General features: G+C 37.4%; 1 protein-coding gene across 5 annotated transcripts; it reads left to right on the top strand.

Annotated features, from left to right (window-relative positions):
* Nucleotides 1-1,047: 1,047 nt before the first annotated feature.
* On the top strand, nt 1,048-13,388 carry LOC118117935. 5 transcript variants are annotated; one of them, XM_047343898.1, is made up of 5 exons: nt 1,048-1,093; nt 1,237-1,650; nt 12,668-12,805; nt 12,981-13,024; nt 13,192-13,388. In XM_047343898.1, exons 1-5 carry the CDS (start codon nt 1,057-1,059, stop codon nt 13,315-13,317), a joined length of 759 nt encoding a protein of 252 aa, XP_047199854.1. In that variant the 5' UTR covers nt 1,048-1,056; the 3' UTR covers nt 13,318-13,388. The 5 variants fall into 5 exon arrangements, with proteins under 5 accessions (XP_047199854.1, XP_047199848.1, XP_035026523.2 ...); XM_047343892.1 differs by lacking the exons at nt 12,668-12,805; nt 12,981-13,024; nt 13,192-13,388 and adding exons at nt 8,541-8,675; nt 8,833-8,894; nt 9,099-9,671; XM_035170632.2 differs by lacking the exons at nt 1,048-1,093; nt 1,237-1,650 and adding exons at nt 7,332-7,466; nt 7,610-8,023 and having other exon boundaries at nt 13,192-13,384.
* The last annotated feature ends 3,198 nt before the right edge of the window (nt 13,389-16,586 follow it).

Below are 16,586 nucleotides of genomic sequence, written 5' to 3'. Positions count from 1 at the left end.
GTCTTACATCCAACTAGGTTCTTAGAAGGCAGTTGGAAAATTGATCTGTTCCTTGATGATTGTTATGTTAAATAATTTAATTTTGAAATGAACATACAGTCTATGATTGAGAACTTGACTCTATTTTTATTGTACAGCCACAATTTAGGAGTAAACTATAAGATTCAAAGCTGGGAACTTAAGCATATTCTCATGCAAAAAACTCCTACTGTAAGCTTTCATGCACCATGTTAAATGATTAAATGTTAGTTGAACCCATTTGTTTTTCACCCAAAACACTAATCTTGCAGTATAATATCCACTTTACTACATTATTAAACTTTTTAAAAAGGGAAAGATTTTTGTTCCAGTTTTTAACACAATTCGTGTGACATCACTGTGAACTTTTTCTGTATTAAACCAGCCTAAGATCATGAGTGCCTGAACAAGATCAGAAAAAGATTCAGTAATGCTGTTTGCTGTCTACATCTGTTTTTTGGCTGAAAATAAATAGAATTTGAACATTTATATGTTCAGTATCAACATATTTTCATATTGCCCAACACACAAAGTGACAACATGCACTCAATTCATATAACATAATCCAGTTGCAGTTAAGATTCCAACAAAATGCATTTGTCATTTGCAGTTGAGTTGCATAAAAGTCTAATATCTACCTGTAAGGAAAGATCTATACGTACTGTGACACATAGGTGTTCTATAACTTCAATGTAAAACTCTCCAATTACAACTGGAGCAGAAGTATCACAAAGTGCCTTTAATGTTTACATCTCTACCAGGATGTTGTATATTGTAAAATTGTAGTATATGTAAATTGCAAAACCTGTTATGTGGTAGTTTCCAAAGTTTCTTTTCTTTTCTCATTCCTGCAGGAAATTATTCTGCTGACCACAATAAACATCACAGCATCACCCCAATAGAAAAACAGCAACAGAAAAACCTTCAACGAGCTAATCACTCACCTTCATTTCCTTTAACGGAAAAGTTCACAGGATATGAACCAAGTTCAGATCTTGACCAGAGTGTCTCTTCTTTTACTTTGATCGTGGATCAAAGATGGATCAGTTGCATGTCTTCATCATCCTTCTTGTAGGTAATTATGATTTTCTGTCTTTTAAATTTGAAATTTAACCTTAAAACTTAACCACTCGTTCCTTTAAGAAGGTTCGATTGTAGAGTAAAACGCTGTAACATTAAAATTACAATTTTGTGTCTTTACCTGTGTTTGCTTGTTAGGGGCTGTTGCCAGCAGTCAAGCTCATATCAATGGATCAGTGTTGAATCTGACAGTGAGCCACGGAGGCAACGCCACTCTCTATTGTGACTGCAAAAGTTCCAGTGGAGTTTATATAGTGTGGTACAGGAACTGTTCTCATGTGAACCAGCCAACGCTTGTTATGAAGACAAGATACCAAGCTGAACTATTACCGCTAAACCATAAATACAAAGACAATCTGCATCCCTTCCCTCGTTTTCACCTGGTGAAGAATGAGTCCTCTGAATCCTATGACCTGCTGATCACGAACATCAGCGACTCTGATGAGGGTCTCTACTACTGTGGAACAGAACAGGTCAACACAAAGGATGGGAAAGAGAAGGATAACTATATACGTAAAAGTTATGGCAATGTCACAAGAATGATTTTAACGTGTAAGTATCCTGGTATGAGTTCTCTTTGAGTGTTTTGCAATAGAAATCCCTAAATAACAAGAAAATAATACGGCACATACAACATCAACTGGAAAATAGCTGCATTAGTATCACCTGTTGTTAGTTCCCACAACCAGAGACATCTTACTTTTGAATGTGAGTCTTGACATTGTGCATTTGATGATAGATTCCTGTTTTGAACACAACGTTCCACATATTGTTGGAAACTGACATAGTAACAAACTTTGAATAGGGTTGTATTGATATCAAGATTTGTTTATTATTATTATATTGGTAGCCAAAAGTGAAAAGGTAAATGAATGGTTGATACACCAAAAACAGTGTTTTCTGCCGCCCAGATCGTATGACATATATATACAGAGTGTGTATGGAAGTGCATCTAAAAATATAACACACCAAAAAAAAAATCACTTTTGATAAGATTAGAGATTTGTTAATGGTTGTTTGTCTCTGGATGTCGGCCTCCCGCTTTTCGCACAGTCAGCTGGGATTGGCTCCAGTCCCCCATGACTCTTAAAGGATAAGATAAAAAAAGATGAAGCAGAAAGAAAAGTGTTTATGAATTTGTGTTTGATTCCAGATTCCATGGGTGACCACAGTGGATGCAGCTCGAGCGGTGGGTTTGCTAGCCCCTGAGGCTGGTGGTGTTCACGCAGCCACTATTCTCTCCTCTCTCCTCCTTTTTATTTTGCTTCTACTACCTCTGGTCAGAAATCAGTAGTTTCTGCTCTGATGTCTCAGCAGAAAAGTTTTTTTCTTCTCATCACAAGCATATTTCCTCTCATATTTTCTTTAAACATCTTGTCCAGTCGATTTGGAAAAATTATTTTTAGTGATCTTTTCCCAAATAAAATTGATAAAAAGACCTGCTACTTACTAAATTCATTTTTGCAGATAAAGAGCCCTAGTTCAGAGAAGACAAAAGTTCAAACAGAAGCAGGTAACCCACATCAGTTTTTGTATCAATATTTTGTCAGTATTTTATTTTTTCATTTTATGCAATTTCTTCACACTGTAATATATCCAGAATTTATTGAAGTCACAAATCTTTCTAAACAACAGCAAAATAGTAAAGTAATGATTCTTACTGTCGTATTGTTTCTCAGGATGAAGAGATGTGTTTAACATGTCGTTCCAGAAAGGGACGGATACAGCTACAGCAGCAGACAGATGGAGAAGGCATACCTTTGTTTTTGTCTTGGTATGAAAGCAAGCTAACAGAATTAAATAGTTTGAATTCTGAATGCTTGGGAATTTAGGTCAACGGTCTTTATGTTCATGTGAGTTTGTCCTGTGGTTTAAGACACACTGCTTTTTAAAACTACAAAGCAGGGCAGATACACGCTTTGTGACCAGTTACATTCACATATTTACTGGTTTATATTTACTTTTCTATAATAACTGTTGTGACATTGTTCTTTCCTGAATTAGTTAACCTCAAACTTTTCTAACTGTAATTGACTGTTGTCTTTATTATAATATCTGAAAACAATGTCTTCCATTGAATTCTCTTTGTGTGCTTAAGAATAAAAACTAAATATTACCAAAGACAGAAAGGTTTCTTTCTTGTTATGTAGCAAATTTGAAGTTATCTGACTTGCAGGTTTTTGCTGGTACAGTTTCCACTGTGTCAAGTTAACAATGCATCAACAAAGCACCTGACCAAACCATTACAGATGGGCACAAGTACATTTGTTGGTTAAACAACGCCTTAGACTGAAAATTAAAGGCTGCTGGTGTGAAATAGCGACGAGGCACGCATGCTTGTTTGCGCTTGTGTGCAAGGGCCACTATACTCACTCACTTCTAAGATTTAGATAAGATTTCAGATAGTTAAATGCATTTGTTACTGTATTTACATTTAGACCAAAACTGAGGACAGACACAAAGCTGCTTCTGTATTTTAGTGACAGTGAATCTAACTGTTTGACCAACTGACAGATAGATAGATGGATAGACTTAGACTTGTACTAACAATGTGCTCTCATATTAAAATGCTGATAGTTACAGTATACACTATTATGTAGTGGAAAACTATTATCCAACATGTAATATTGCACATACAACATCCAGTATATCTAAAAATAAGAACTGCCAGCCTGGAATTAAATACTGTATCACACTAATAGTAACTACAAGGGAGCCCTGCTGTATGAGGGACCTCTTGGATCAAGTGGTGTAAATGACCCAATAAACATTTTGTTTTTCATTAGAATGTATTTTACAGATATATAGATATATATTTCTGAATTCTGCGTTAATTTTGTCCAAACAGATGCACTATTGGTATTTGATGCATTTATTTTGAAATGGTGTTGACAGTTGGAGAAATGGTATACTTTTATTTTGAAAAGGTAGTTCAGAAAACCAAAAGATGATCGATAAAATAGCAGGTGTGACTCGTTGTCGAATGAAAAACATTACCTTCAGTTGTTTAGCACCTGGCTGATGAGGGCACAAGGTTTGTGGATATTTCGTTTCTTATTGTCATTATTATAAACTGAATTCTAAACGTACCTTTGCAGTTGTTCTGAGTGTAAGGACACTTTTGTGTGTGTGTTTAATTGTACAATACGTGGGGCAAAGTATGCTCATACTGAGACTGTGTATCATTCACACTAATAATTTGTCGTTATGTTTATGATAATATGATGTGGTTTATAAAGTGACAAATCATTTTATTTAAGTTGAATATGTTTATATGCAGCCCTCTATTAAGAGTTTGTTATTTTGTTAAGATAAATAGCTATTAAGTTCATAGGGATTTTATGTTTGTATAAATTCATGTTAAAGTCAAGCCTTATGAAGGACAATCTAAAAGACAGTCGGTTAATAATATCACAACTTTAAAGGACTATACAAGCCGTTTATGAGTACATAAGGGAAGTAATATTTGTTTTGTTTTCCTTCTATGTGTGTTCACACTTATCACAGCATGTATGGAGATGGAAATAAAGTATTGTGAACCATCAGTAAAAGAGAGTCAGACCATCATTCAGCTGGGGATGCTACAAGTGGTACAACTCATCATAAATGTGCATGCAGAAGTTTCCTCATCCACGTGTGTATTTTAGGCATATTGAGGTATCATTAGCCTCATTATCACCAGGCTAATGCCTTCTTCAGAGTACAGGCTCCAGATGTGTGTGCATTATATATAGACAGACATGATGGAAATTAGAACTTCAAAAGACAACCTTTTAATTTCTACACTACAAACCCTGAACAGTGCTGTTGGCAGCTCAGATAATAAAACAAATGCAGCACCAGTTCAGTGTTGGTCATGTAATGGAAAATTTTACCAATATACCAAGCTTGTATTATCTCTGCTTGTGCATACTATTTCTCTGTGTGAAACTCAGAGCCACATATCTGCAGAATGCTTGCCCCCTCACTGAAGACCTCGCTGAGGCATTCAAAGCAGTGCTTCTTGTGTCTTACTTCCGGGATTTCACTATTCACTCAGTTTGCACACATAGTTTACATAGGCACACACACAACTAACATAGTTCTCACACACACACACACACATTTCTTCATTGTATCTGCATAAAAAGCATATACCTGCAACTGTTTCTTGTTCATTCCCTCTGCAGAAGGCTCATCGCACACCTGTATGACTGTCTGACCTTCCTGGTATGAATAAAATCCTCTTAAAAGACTATTACTCTCGAATCTCTTTATTTCAGAAGTCTCACCAGGTCAAATTTCCATCACAGTCAAATGAAGTGTAATTCTTACTTCCTCATTAAGTCTTCTTCAGTTATGTTGTGTTGGGACCTGGTATTTGTGAACTACAGTTCGGCCTACATGTGTAGTCAAAAGCCTAAGGCCACATGTCCTTTGTTCTGGAGAAAACTAGAGCCTCCAGAACTCAGTCTCCCACGGTGCCTCAACGTCACACAGAGGTGGAAAACTGGGACTGAGACACAAAGTGTCAACTACTATTGGTCATCAGTCCCCATGACCCATGAGGTCACCAAGCCAATATAAGGCCAGGTCTCCCCTCTCTTCTCTCTTTTTCCATGCACCTCTTCGAGAGGAGAAGGCTGTCCAGCCTCTTTCCAATTCCTCTTTCCACGAAACCCTCAATGGAGGAGAGGTGCAGCTTCCAGCTCATCTCACCAAGGAAACCTCCTCGCAATCCAAGCTCTATCAACCTTCAAGCAGCGACGCGATGTCCTGCCGGAGAACTTCGAACAGCAACTGAGCTGCACCGCACAACAGAACCACAAAGGCAGGAGCCACAAAACAAGCAAGACGACTTCACGGAACTTCGAACAGCACAGCACATTATATTCATAATAAATGTTTTTCTTTCACAAATGTTTTTTCATTGATGTTGCATAAGATAATTTTGCCAACCTCTACACTGTCAAGAACTCTATATCCTTCAATTTAGCTAACTATCTACATGGTTATTTTGGTTATAGTTATTAATTTAATCAGTGTTCCAAATTTGTAGTTAGTAGTTTTATGTGAGACTTAATCACAAATTATTACATTCTTTCCTTCCCTTGAAGGGTGGTGGTCTTATAACTTTTAACTAATTAAAAGTAATTATTTAATATTAATATTATTAATTATTTTATTTTGATAACCAAATTTATTGAATGCCGAAAGGCACACTATTTTATGGTATCACGTTTAATGCATTATTGCACAACAGTTGTTAACCAGAATAATTCACTGTATATAATTGGTGTATATCACTAAAGGATTTGCAAAGAAGAATAAAAGACAAACACATTTAGCATGCTTCTTTTCAAAATGTGCATGGTGTTGATTAACTAGTGTCCCAGTATCCTCAAAGTGATCAGAAAGTCGGTTGTTGGCTCAAAAGGGTGCATCAGAGGAAAAATGGCATACCTGCATCAAGAATATCAAGTAAGCAGCATGTATGGCAACACAATCATGCTAGTGGTGAGATGGAAGACACAAGAAAAGAAAAACACAAAGCAGAGTCACAATTAAGACGTAACGGGTACATTTTCAAAATAAAGTAGTTGCAGGTTTAATGTGACTTCACTGACATTGTTGTCTGTGCTCGAACCAACAAAAAGCATCTCTCAGCGAGCAAATCACACTCACTCTGTGTGCACAGTGCGTGCATCATCAGCGGTTGAGTGTGATGTAGGTGTCTTTAGTTTTCCACTCATTATCAATGACCACAGTGAAGCACCAAGAACACATAGGTGTTCTATAAATTCAATGTAAAACTCTCCAATTACAACTGCAGCAGAAGTATCACTCAATTCATATAACATAATCCAGTTGCAGTTAAGATTCCAACAAAATGCATTTGTCATTTGCAGTTGAGTTGCATAAAAGTCTAATATCTACCTGTAAGGAAAGATCTATACGTACTGTGACACATAGGTGTTCTATAACTTCAATGTAAAACTCTCCAATTACAACTGGAGCAGAAGTATCACAAAGTGCCTTTAATGTTTACATCTCTACCCAGGATGTTGCATATTGTAAAATTGTAGTATACAGTGTAAATTGCAAAACCTTTGTTAAGTGTGGTAGTTTCCAAAAGTTTCTTTCTTTTCTCTTTCCTGCAGGAAATTATTCTTGTCAATCATTGGCCAAAACATCACATAGCATCACACCAATAGAAAACAGCAACAGAAAAAACCTTTCAACGAGCCAATCACCACCTTCACTTCCTTTAACGGAAAAGTCTGCACAGGATATGAACCCAAGTTCAGATCTTTGGACTAGAGTGTCTTTCTTTTACTGATCGTGATCAAAGATGGATCAGTTGCATGTCTTCATCATCCTTTTTCTTGGTAATTATGATTTTCTGTATTTTAAATTTTAAATTTAACCTTAAAACCTAACCACTCATTCCTTTAAGAAGGTTCGATTGAAGAGTAAAACGCTGTAACATTAAAATTACAATTTTGTTTCTTTACCTGTGTTTGCTTGTTAGGGGCTGTTGCCAGCAGTCAAGCTCATATCAATGGATCAGTGTTGAATCTGACAGTGAGCCACGGAGGCAACGCCACTCTCTATTGTGACTGCAAAAGTTCCACTGGAGTTTATATAGTGTGGTACAGGAACTGTTCTCATGTGAACCAGCCAACGCTTGTTATGAAGACAAGATACCCATCTGAACTATTACCGCTAAGCCATGAATACAAAGACGATCTGCATCCCTTCCCTCGTTTCCACCTAGTGAAGAATGAGTCCTCTGAATCCTTTGACCTGCTGATCATGAACATCAGCGACTCTGATGAGGGTCTCTACTACTGTGGAACAGAACAGGTCAACACAAAGGATGGGAAAGAGAAGGATAAATATATACCTACAAGTTATGGCAATGTCACAAGAAGGATTTTAACATGTAAGTATCCTGGTATGAGTTCTCTTTGAGTGTTTTGCAATAGAAATCCCTAAATAACAAGAAAATACGCTGCACATACAACATCAACTGGAAAAATAGCTGCATTAGTATCACCTGGTTGTTAGTTCCTGACAAATCAGAGACATCTTACATTTGAATGTGAGTCTTGACATTGTGCATTTGATGATAGATTCCTGTTTTGAACACAACGCTCCACATATTTTTGGAAACTGACATAGTAACAAACTTTGAATAGGGTTGTATTGATATCAAGATTTGTTTATTATTATTATATTGGTAGCCAAAAGTGAAAAGGTAAATGAATGGTTGATACACCAAAAACAGTGTTTTCTGCCGCCCAGATCGTATGACATATATACAGAGTGTGTATGGAAGTGCATCTAAAAATATAACACACCAAAAGAAAAAATCACTTTTGATGATAGTGCTACGAGATTATACTGAAAAACCGGGACTCCGAGAGCTAATTAGTAGAAGTGTGTGTTTGTTTTACCAGTTGAGTCTCAACAACGTGAGACTGCACAAAGCTGTGGTCCGTGCTGGATGCTGCTTTTCTCTCTGTGTCCAGCTTTCGCCGTTCTCTCCTCTCTCCTGTCGTCTTGTCTGGTTTATCACTTCTGTAAGAGAACAGGTACATGCTGTCATCTTCTCAGTTCTCCACATTGCTGATGATTAATTCCATATTATAATATTTTTGTTTTATGTTAAATTATTTTAATCACATGTAAAAAAAAAAAAATGTCTTCTCAGTTATCTGGTAAGAATTGACACAATATTAATATTTGCAGCTAAAGAACCAGAGGTCCACGAGGAAGGATCTAGTTCCAGTGATCGCATGAGAGGAAATCAGGTATTTCACATGCAGCAACTCATGGCCATCCACCATAAAGTGTATTAATTGTAATTGCTTCACACTGTATGCTCCACACATGCAACACAGAGCGGATGCATGAGACGTTCAAAGTAGAAAAAAAAACTTTGACAGTGAATTGTAACACATCAAAGTATCAAATCAATACACGGTCGTGATTCTAACAAATGTCAAACCCTTTAGGATGGAGACGTGTGTTACGCTGCACTGGAAATCCGACAGACCACACAGAGACCAAAGAGGAAGAAAACACAGAGTTCTGACTTTAGCACGTATTCTGACATCAAGACCTGCAGGTTGTAAAGTGTGATGTGATGCAACATAAGACAAAGTTTGACTGCTTTATTAGTGGTGTGCTTTACAGGCTATTGGAGCAAATCAGTAAACTCACAGCCTCATCCTCTGTCTGTGGTGGTGATCTCTGATCGGTGTGGACAAACAGCAGTGTAATGTAGAGTCAACATTCACATTCAACCTAACCTGCATGTCCATGGACAGGAAGTGACAACACACAGAATAAACACCCACACGTGTGAACTATGAAAAATTAAACACCACATATACTGTATATATATCTGACTATACAAGACGCTGTTGAAACAGAAGTGACACGAGGACACAAAGCAACACGACAACAGACACATTCTGCATTTTTTCAGCCACATAATACTGTGCTGAGTCTATTTCTCTGGAGCAGATACACTGCATTGGTTTTCAGGTTGTTTTATGACAAATAAACGATTTCTGTTGAAACTACTTCCTTTTCTCTTATTTATTTCGACAAGCATAACAAGACAGTCAGATTGTTCGGCCTTAGCAGAGGTGTGGTGCCGTTTGTTGTTTTCATCCGAACAGTTTAAAACAAAAATACAAAAAATATACAAAACAGACGTTCACTACCTCGGTAAAAGAATTTGTGCTGACGACACAAAATGTGTGAACAAAACCAGAGAACAGGCCCGGTCGAGGGCCTGGGCGTGTCGATCCCCTGTAGGTCACCTAGCTCTGTGGATATGTATAATATATGATTCAGATCATAAGCCTTCAGGCTGTATTATAATGTATAAAGCAGTGTATCACTTCTCACTAGCTACAGGGTTTCCACTCGGTCAAGTAAAAAAAAATGGAATAATCTGAATTCAATGTCTTAAATATGTTAAAATATTGCGTACTAGGTCTTCAACACATTAAGGTAGGTCTTATATATGTTAACATTCTTTTAATGCTACTTCCGTCGTGCTTTAAAAATTTTTTTTTTAGTTTTCGGCACCATGCATAGTTTGTAATGTCTCAGTGTTGTAGTTCTTTCTCAACGATATTTCCCAGCTTTGTGGACTTTAGTTTTGTTGATGTTGGTCGTGTATTTTGTGAAGTATTGTAAAAGACGATTAAACTACAAACAAGAGGAACTGAAAACTCAGAACGGGTCCAAATTACTCTCGGCTTGCCTGTGGGAAAGACTATGAATACTTATTGTCTCTGCCTGTAGTTTGTGAGACAACGTGGTGTTTGGTGTTATTCTCTTCTCTACTGCTGCTACTTCACCTTATCTTCAATTACGGGCAAGTGGAAGTAATTCTGGGACCCTGATATTCCCTCATATCTGTTGTACTTGACAAAGGTCTTAAAATTCATTCATTGTGTTCTTATTAAGGTCTTGAATACAACTTCTTGAAACAGTGGCTATGCATTAGATTTAGTTTACAGGCGGGAGGTTGATAGTTTCTGTCACTGTGAGAATCCTGTCCTGTGGTTTTTTCAGTGGATGTGAAATGATTCACTTTCAGGTCAACAACAGCAGAAAACCACACAAATCTTGTAGACCTCTATCACGAAGAGAAGCTCTGCATCAGAGTCCACTGTGAATGATGCGTTGGGCTCCTGTGATGTGTTGTGAATGTGTGTGTGATATCCGGCAGCTTCCTGTTTCTTTTTGGACTTTAATTTTTCTCGAAAGAAGTTAAAAAAACTAAAAAAACACTGTGAACATGTGACCTCCTGTTCTCCTCCAAAGTAAAACAGTGCATGAGCTGCAGGGTCAGAGTAAATCCGTCCTCGTATCTATGCTTTATTTTTGCAGATCTGTCAGCGGTGCTTAGGTTTTTTCGTGTGTAACTGAAATAGAATGAGCAGTTAATTTTGGTGTTGGAGATTTCACCTCCTCAGGAAGAAGACAGGTATACAGGGAGGGGATATGTTCAGTCAGATACCGAAGAGATAAGTACACACTAAGGCACAAGGATTTGTATGATCGATGATATTATTTTCTGAAAGTTGAGACATTTCACTTCAAAGGAAATTCAAATATCACTATAAGTTTGGACTTTAATGCTTGTGACTAAGTTATGGGATCGTCTTAGACAAGAAAAAAAGAAGAAAGAAAAAAAAGAAACCGCACAATAAAAGAAATGTCCATTCGACGAGCCAATCACCACGGACATTGCCTTTAAAGGAAAAGTCTGTACAGGTTATATATCTGCGGTACGATGTCACGTTGCGTCATTTGGCTGTTTTTCAACACCGGTCATCTCCAGACATGGACGGGCGCCAAATTGTTCTCGTCGTTCTCTTAGGTAATTGTTTGTAATGAAACTATATCGTTCTCTGCCGTGAAGTGAAATGTATATTTTTTACATCCTTGACATTTTTACTGGTATTGTGTGTTTTGTTACCTTTTCTTTTTATAATTCAGGAGTTGTTTCCTGCAGTCGCCATGAAATTACTGGATCGCTGTCAGAGGTGACAGTCAGACGAGGAGACAACGTCACTCTCTACTGTGACTGCAAACTGTCCACTGGCGTTTACATCGTGTGGTACAGGAACTGTTCTCATGAGAACCAGCCCACTCTCGTTCTTAAAGCAAAACCTAATTATTTAGTTGATTTCCAGTTTTTGAAGAACTTTACTTCTAACTCCTTTGACCTGCTGATCGTTAACGTCACCGATTCTGATGAGGGTCTTTACTACTGTGGAAATGAGGAGATGAAGGTGGTGGATACGGAAAGGATCGTCCCCAAATATTTTCGAAGTTACGGCAATGTGACAACAAGGATCCTGCTGAGTATGTATTGTGGTCTGACTTTGCTATGTATTAGGCAAGCAGCTTTTCTATCATATTAATTCTAATGAAATTAGACAAAGCTACAAATCAGAGACTGCTTGAGTTTGAAGGGTTTGGGTTTTTTAAAGTGCAACATTTTTCATTTAGTCTTTTAATGAATATGAGAAGCCTGAAAACAGCTTTGCGCAAGGAATAAACAGAATAAACACTGTAAAAAAGATATGTCCAAAAAATTCTACTTGTTTTCTGAATTAAAGTTGTAAACATTTGGTTGCATTTGTATTTAATTTGTATTTATCATTGTTTGTGATTAAGTTCATGGTTAAACTGTAAAATATCAAGCTACAATTACATGTCTTTGTCTTAATGGTTTGAGAACGACACCTTGAGAATTATTGCCAAATTTTTTGATGTAAATATTGGCCAATGTATAGTATCTGAATTTTTTAGTCCCCAATATTGACACAGGGCTCAAGTCCTCAAGCCCCGAGTGCTCTGGCTTCCTCCCACAGTCAATGTTAATAATTGGTGATTCTAAATTGACCGTAGGTGTAAATGTCTCTGGATGTCGGCCTCCCGCTTTTCGCACAGTCAGCTGGGATTGGCTCCAGTCCCCCATGACTCTTAAAGGATAAGATAAAAAAAGATGAAGCAGAAAGAAAAGTGTTTATGAATTTGTGTTTGATTCCAGATTCCATGGGTGACCACAGTGGATGCAGCTCGAGCGGTGGGTTTGCGTCCTGGAGGCTGGTGGTGTTCACGCCAGCCATCGCTATTCTCTCCTCTCTCCTCTCCTTTATTTTGGTTTACCACTTCTGTCAGAAATCAGGTAGGTTTCCTGCTGTGATGTCTCAGCTGTTTTCTTAATTTGTACCTCAAGTTTTTTTCTCTCATATTTTCTTTAAACGTCTTGTCCAGTCAATTTGGAAAATCTATTTTTATTGATCTTTTTCCAAAATAAAATTGATAAAAAGACTCTGCTACTTAATAATTCATTTTTGCAGATAAAGAGCCTCAGGTTCAGAGAAGACAAACCAAACAGAAGCAGGTAACCCACATCAGTTTTTGTATTAATATTTTTGTCAGCATTTTATTTTTCACTTTTATGCAATTTCTTCATAATTGTACATATCCAGAATTTATTGAAGTCACAAATCTTTCTAAACAACAGCACAATAGTAAAGTAATGATTCTTACTGTCGTATTGTTTCTCAGGATGAAGAGATGTGTTTAACACAAGTCGTGTTCCATAGAAAGGACGGATACACACAGCAGCAGACAGAGGATGGAGAGCACAACACCTTTGTTTGTTCAAGCAGCAAGTTAACAGAATTAAAATAGTTTCTGAATTCTGAATGTTTAGAATTTAGGTCAACGGTCTTTATGTCCGCGTGAGTTTGTCCTGTGGTTTAAGACACACGGTGCTTTTTAAACCACAAAGAGGGCAGATACACGCTTTGTGACCAGTTACATTCACATTTTTACTGGTTTATATTTACTTTTTCTACAATAACTGTTGTGACATTGTTCTTCCTGAATTGGTAAACCTCGAAGTTTTCTAACTGTAATTGACTGTTGTCTTTATTATTACATCTGAAAACAATGTCCTCCGCTGAATTCTCTTTTGTGTGCTTTGCGCGAATAAAAACAAAATATTACCAAAGACAGTAAAAGGTTTCTTTCTTGTTATGTAGCAAATTTCAAGTTATTTATCTATTTAATTATGAGATAATATCACCTACATTTCTGATTTATATCATTTATGGAGCAAATAGCCACTTTTTTTATATACAGATGATACAGGATGTGAGACAGCCCAGGATCTGGTTTGTCTTTGCAATGTTGGCTGTGAAAACACAATACATAATAATAATTTGTATTAAATGAACAAAGAAATTAAAATAACAGAATAAAATTGAATATAATTTATACAACTATTAGGCTATATGGGCGGCATGACTCAGGAGGTAGAACTGTTGTCTAACAATCAGGAAGTTCCTGGTTTGATCCCCAGCTGCTTCAGAGAACATGTTGAAGTGCCCTTGAGCATGACACCAAACACTAATTGCTCGTAAAGTTGTCAACGGTGAAGGAACAAGTTAGTGGGAATAGATGAATGAGACAAATGATCCATTGATTAGAAAAGTACAAAATGTATTTATATACAGTATTGTATATTTGTGATGGGCCGTCTTTACTTGTCTCTGTTCTTTTATGATTAATATGTATTATTGTTTACCACTTTTGTATAAGAAATATATTTCAGTACTTTCATAATTTCACTATTTTTTGCTTTGTGTGATTGAATTTTTTTGGGACCAACTATTTACACACATTATTACATTATTAATTTAATAATTAATAGTGGCTCAGGGGTACAGTGGTTAGCACCGGCGCATCACAGCAAGAAGGTTCAGGGCCCTTCTTTGAGGAGTTTGCATGTTCTCCCTGTGCTCGTGTGGGTTTTCTACAAATGGATGAGCAGTAAACATCAGACTGTTCTGAAGTAGTCTACGAGTCCTGACCTTCATCACACTGAACTATGTATTTATGGAAAGATTATAGCAGCACTTGGGAGAAGGCATCTGTCAAACCTGTGTGAACTGGGGCAGAGTGGGCCACACTCCGAGCTGAGAAGTGTAGGCGTCTCATTAGGATTTGCAAAAAGCACTTGACTGTAGTAACTCCCACAAAAAGCTGTGCCGCAAAATAGTAGGTCAAGGGTCCCAATATTTCAACCTGTGCCAATTGTTTTTGTTATTTTATTCAAAATGTTACATTGAAAATCCAATGCAACACGTCTGTACTGTTAGATCTGAGATACAGAAAAGTGAAGGCTAGTTCTTTTTTTGCGGTTTCAAACCATTTCAGAGAAAATGCAGGTTCCTTTTATTTTAAGCGAAAAAGTACAGACCCTGACACTCAGTTTCCAAAATCTCACAAGAGCGAGTGTTCAATAAACCACAGCATTCTGTCCATGCATGAACAGCGAAGCTTTTACAGGAAACTAACACTGACAAACATACGACCACAGAGCACAGACGCTGCAAAGCTCCGAATGGTCTGCCCGCTGAGGGTGGTGGCATCTGGCCTCGATCTGTAGAAATGTTTTTTCCTCTTACAATGAAAATGCAACATGTGCAAACATAACGGAAGTAAAACACGGGTTAGAACTGCAGCTCTGTAGCCACCTCAGCTCTGAGTCTTTACACATATAGCACTGTTACAGTCACTGTTCATCCTCTGAATGATAACATCTGAATTACTCACATGGATATGTATCACCTCCACAAAGGAGCTTATATTTTGACCCCTGTCTGTTTGTTTGTTGGTGTTACGACCCAGCCCAGGCGAAAACCCAGATGCAACATGATGAATGAGTCTCCCCTCTTCTCAGCTCCCAAGAACCACCAGCAGCAAATTACTACAGCCTGTTTAAAGGTTTATTAAAACTATGTTTTTGCATCAGGGTGGGCCAACAGCAAAACGACAAACAAAAACAACCTTAAGGCTGAGTGTGAGAAATTGGGTGCAGATCCAAACGAAAACCTGGATATAGTGAATTTAAATCTAGTTTCATAGGAGGACTGTGTGGCCTTGGTAGAGGTTAGAGACATTCTAACCTGTTCATGTACTGCCTGTTTCTGTTGCACCAATGATTGATGATAAAAATATTTGTCATTCAGACCATGTGAAATTAGAATATTTATAGAGGAGGTCAGGAGAGGTAGTGATCTCTTAACATCACTCAGTAACGTGACTGACTCCATTTGAAACACTACTGACCTCTAGTGATGACGATAAGAAAAAAAGAAAAAAAGGGCCATTTGTGGGTCTTCATCTGTTGACCCATCTGATGACATTACAGCTCCCCAAAAGTGATGCCAAACTGTCTTGATCGCCCCCTGGTGGCTGGCTACAGTGTAAGTCAACCCTTCCTTCTCCATTTAACTGGATGGTGCATGAACCAAACTAAAAAGTGAAAGTAAAGGAATGAAATAAATGAATTAGTCATTTGATGCTCTAAAAACAGGGTGAAACCTCATGATTGACAGTTGACACTGACACACGATTGGTTGTCCCCTGATCACTGTTGTGCAGAATGTGGTTTTACATGACATCATCATCACAAGATGGCAACATTCGTATCCAGGATATTTTAGGTTCATTTCTGGAAAGTGGAGACGCGTCGTCCATCTTTATATTCAGTCTATGAATTATGCCTTTTTGTGGCATGATTTATTTAAGATGAAAAACCACAGGAAGTATGTCTCCTGTCTAAGTGTAGTCTCAACAGAAAAAGGGTTTCTGCTGGCAATGCCTTAACTTCATTAAAATGCAATAAAATCTCATGTCCCCTAATGTGACCATCTTACAGAGTAATCTTCATCAATCGGCGCATCATAAACCAGTTCTTCAGATTTTTATGTGACATTAAAAATGCTTGAATACAATTAAAATGATAAAAACATGCTCAAAGCAGGTAATTGTACCAAAGAAGCTCGCTGCAGGCAAATTATTTAACAAGCCACACTGGTGGTAAAAAAAAAGTCTGAATAACCGCATTAAATTTGAATACGATAAAAGGATATGTCTCCATTACACAGGCT

Source organism: Hippoglossus stenolepis, chromosome 2 (genome assembly GCF_022539355.2).
Source record: "Hippoglossus stenolepis isolate QCI-W04-F060 chromosome 2, HSTE1.2, whole genome shotgun sequence".
Lineage (NCBI taxonomy): Eukaryota > Metazoa > Chordata > Actinopteri > Pleuronectiformes > Pleuronectidae > Hippoglossus > Hippoglossus stenolepis.
The sequence above is the reverse complement of the archived record's forward strand: the minus strand, read 5'-3'. Positions and strand labels throughout refer to the sequence as shown.